Raw genomic sequence first — 4,332 nt, forward strand, 5'->3', positions numbered from 1 at the left:
TATATATGATCTTAACATGGCTACAAAGCTATACCTTTCTTTAGGTGAGGGGATTCCCACGAGTGGTTATCCTCCACCTTTAAAAGAACCCTTCTTGTGACCAAAGAAGCCACTATCTATGATCTTCTCATGCTTTATCTTCTCCGTTGGCCGGCCAGGGGATATTCCTATCCGCACTCCAATCGATGAATGCCAGAAATGCAAAGTGGTGGCCGTGCTTGAAATGGAGGTGCTCAACTATACCCAACTGAATAAAACCCAGACATATAGTTTCAAAGCAATATTGCTTTGAGTATTTCATCCTAAACATAATTAATATTTCATTCCATGGTATCCCCGAGAAGGAAAACAAGTCATGCAGAATTCAATGACGGCCGAGTTCCGTTCTATATATATTGTCTTGTAGGAAACCAGGTCGATTTTTAACTCATTAGGGTTGTGGTGTTCGGGAAACATCCTATTCCTATAGCACCTTCGAAAGACTGAGTCGGCATACCATCTTGAAATTTACGAATGTACCGCTAGCTGTTGAATGGTAAAATGATGTTCCATCTCGAAATTCATGATACGGGTTCAAGTTATCTAGTATAGCAGGTGCAACAATTACCGGTTGGATTATTCTAGGTCTAGAATGGTTGTGGCCAGTTGTTAGAGCATCTCCAGCCGGCCCCCAGGATTTCCTCCACGAACACTTTTTGAACGCCGGCGCTAAATTTTTCTCCCAGCCAGGACCCCAAGAGCTCAGTTTTCGCCGGATTTAGCCAAAATTAGTGCCCGCGCGCGCAGGCGAAACCCAGCCTACCGGGGGCTCTTGGGGAGGAGAGAGAAGGCTTTGCATGTCTTTTGGCCCACAGTCAGCCTCTCTTCACCCTTTTTCTCCGGGCCCCACCCACTTGCACTCTCTCTTTTCCTTCTCACCTCCACGCGCGCCTGCCTCGCCGCCTTGCTCTTCTCCTCGCCGCGCGCCTGCCTCGCCGCGCGCCTGCCTCGCTGCACTCGCCGTCCAAGGCCCCGCTTGCCTCGCTGCACTCGGGAGCGAGGGGAAGACGCCGCTGCCGCCACGCGCTCTGGACGAGTACGAGGCCGCTGCGTGGCCGGGGCGGAGCTCGCCCGCGCCCGCCTCTGCGTGGCCACGGAACACCGCCGCCCTCGCCTCGCCAGGCTCGAGCCGCTGGCGCGAGCTGCTCGGGCGTCCACGGGCACCGCGTCGGACCTCGCCTCGGCGCCGCTCCTCCCGCGACAGCTCCGACTCGGAGGCCTCGCTCTCGCACCGCCACTCCACGTCCAGGGCCGCGCGCGTCAGCAGGTTCCACGTCCGCGCCCGTCCCATCGCTCCCATGTGCGTCCTCGGCCGGCTGTGTCGCCCCTCCGCGCGCCAGCACCAGCAGCAACTCGGCCACGTCGCAGAGCCTCCTCGGCAGCATGTTCGCGCCATCTTCCATGGCCCAGGCGCCGCAGTACCCGGAGCGCGCACTGGTGGCCAAGCCCCCGTCGCTGTGCCTTGCGACCGACGGACGCAGCAGGGCGGGCAGCGGGGCGGGCAGCAGGGCGCGTGCTTCTCCTTCTCTCTTCCGTGCGGGGAGGCGGCGGACGCCCTCGATCTCCTCGTCGTCTCCTCCGCCGACGCTGTGGGCGGGCGCGAGCGGCGAAGCCTGCGGCCCCGTCCCCGAGCGCGGAGGCCACGGGCGGCCCCGGCACCGGGCGCGCCGGCCACGGCCACGGGCGCCACCGGCCACGAGAGCGGCGGCCAGGGCGGGAGGCCAGGCGGCGCGTGGGGCGGCCGGGCTGGTCCCGAAGGACGGGGTGGCCTGGGGTCATCGCCAGCGAGCTCGAGTCCGACGTGTTGGGTATGCACAGAAGGCGTTTGTTGGAATGACCGGAGAAAAAAAATGACTACCTATCGGGGGATGACTGGGAAAATGTACGCCTCCATACCAAAAATTTCGCCGGGGCCTCCTCAGGAGGCCGAAAAAACGCCTCCTGGAGGGCACAACAGCTGGAGATGCTCTTAACTCATCTTGGAACCCACTTACGGGCACGACTACAACTCATGAAAAAGAAGAGCAGGTTGTATATATCAAAGGGCCCCTCTTTTCACTTTCCAACGATTCCTTAGGTGACCCACACAAACATTCCGTCTCAGCTCATAAGCTCCATATAAATGCAACTTCTTGCGTTGTCCATGATTCCACCAGCCTGCCTTATAATGTCTTGAGAGCTCTCCACAAGAACTTCCAGCTCCAAGCTCCAACCGGAGGCTTCAAAAATGACTTCAGAACCAGAGGTTTGTGAGCCTGCCCATCTATCTGTGTAACTCAAACCATTTTTTTTCTGTTCTCATGCTTGTGCTTTTTTTAGGTAATGCTTGTGCATATTTTTTATGATTTATTAACTACTTCCTTTGTACTAGTGTAATGTCAAAAACGCTCTTATATTATGAGACGGAGGGAGATTCTATGTAACTAACCACACTAGCCATTGACGCTTATGTCCTACTCCCTCCATCCTATAATATACGAGCGTCTTATATTATGGAACGGAGGGAGTATCAGATAGCACATTTTTCTAATATATATACATGTATCAATCTGCAGACACCGCGAATAACCGAGCTCCATGTAAGGATGGACTGCAACGGGTGCGTGCACAAGATCAGGAAGACCCTGAGCGGCATTGACGGTGTAGGTGAGGTACATGTTGATCAACCTAACCACAAGATCACGGTGGTGGGGATCGCTGATCCTGCGAAGATCGTCAAGGCCATCAGGAAGACCAATAGGGTTCCCACCATCTGCTCACACACCGACCCTGCAGCTCCGGCGCCACCCGCGGAAGGGGGAGAAGCCCCGGCTGCAGCTCCGGCGCCATCCGCGGGAGGGGGAGAAGCCCCGCCTGCAGCTCCGGCGCCACCCGCGGAAGGGGAAGCCCCGGCTGCTGATGCGCCTCCGCCTCCGCCTCCGCCTCCGCCTGCAGAAGAGGCACCAGCAGAACCCACCGCGGCAGAGAACAAAGAGGCGCCGCCGGCTGAAACGCCAGCCACCGCCATGATATACATGGTGCATGACTGCCCATACAGCCACCATGCGTACAAAGGTCACTGGGCAGTCCATCCGAGCAACATCCATGGCGTCAGATATGAATATGATGCTGCCGCACCATATTACGCAGCACATAGTCGTAGCTATAGTCCTTGCACATCAGAGTACGGACATGGGGGCTCTTCTGCCCAAGAAGGAAGATGCTACTACCATCCAGCGGCTGCTAGGGGAAGAGGAGATGGGAGCCAGATCACTTCGATGTTCAGCGAGGAGAATCCCAACGCATGCAGCATAGCATAATTAAAAAAGAGGCCGTTTGCGTAAGGAATCTGTTTCTGTAAACTCTTTCGGCCAGAAAGGGCAAGAGAGACAGATTTTGCTTTTTGCCTACATATGAAGGTGTAAAATGGATATAGGGTTTAGTTTTTTATAAGGTGGAGCGTGGGATTTGTGTAGAGGTAACGCAGGTCGAATAATAAGATGCTTTTTTTTGCCAATTGAGCAAAGATGCTTGACTTGTGAGAGATAATTTTTGTGGCAATAGTCGCTATTTTTATTGCCGTCCATCCAATAGAATCTCACAAAGCCGTGGTCCTGGACAAAAGTCACTCGCGAGCGGGCACGGAAATACTTTTCTGTGTTGCGATGTAGTCCTAGAAAACTCTGACGAAAGATGAGAGATATATTCTGGAATAGCAAATGTCTTCTTGACTTGGCTAAGGGTTGTTTTCTGTCTGAGACTACGAGGGAGCAAAAGACGGATTTTATCGTTTTTATGGAGACCGCGGAGCCTAACTTTACTTGGTGATATTACTTAACCGCTAGGCATGCCTCCTCTGGGGAGATTGAGTGTATTTTGCTAGGAGTTAATAGGCATTCACTTGATGTCAAGAAAATGGAAATGGAGGATTAGGTTAATTATTAAGTTTTACGTGAGGTCTAAACTTGACGGCATTGATAGGGCTGTTGTTGTGGTTAATAGGGCTGCATAACCCGAGCACTAACCCGCTTTCTTGACTGAGTTGGTTTGTACTTGTGGAGATGAAAATGTATGCATGGTTGTGGGAGGGGATCTAATATTATTTATTAATGTGCCAAAAAGAATAATGAAAATTTCAACGCTAGATAGACTTTTTATGTTTAATGCTATAATTGAAAATCTTGCCTTGAGGATGATAGCTCTCTCAGTACGTCGATTTACTTGGGACAATAGTCTTGCTACACCAACTTATTAAAAGTGGGGTCGCATTTCGGCTAGCTTTGAGAGGGGATAATTTTTCCCTAACTATGGTGT

General features: G+C 53.0%; 1 protein-coding gene across 1 annotated transcript; it reads left to right on the plus strand.

Annotated features, from left to right (window-relative positions):
• The first annotated feature begins 2,197 nt into the window (after positions 1-2,197).
• LOC123124276 (skin secretory protein xP2) lies at positions 2,198-3,471 on the plus strand. The gene is made up of 2 exons (XM_044544928.1): positions 2,198-2,284; positions 2,595-3,471. The coding sequence occupies exons 1-2, from the start codon at positions 2,267-2,269 to the stop codon at positions 3,336-3,338; spliced, it is 762 nt and encodes a 253-aa protein (XP_044400863.1). The 5' UTR covers positions 2,198-2,266; the 3' UTR covers positions 3,339-3,471.
• The last annotated feature ends 861 nt before the right edge of the window (positions 3,472-4,332 follow it).

This window comes from Triticum aestivum, chromosome 5D (genome assembly GCF_018294505.1).
Source record: "Triticum aestivum cultivar Chinese Spring chromosome 5D, IWGSC CS RefSeq v2.1, whole genome shotgun sequence".
Classification (NCBI taxonomy): domain Eukaryota; kingdom Viridiplantae; phylum Streptophyta; class Magnoliopsida; order Poales; family Poaceae; genus Triticum; species Triticum aestivum.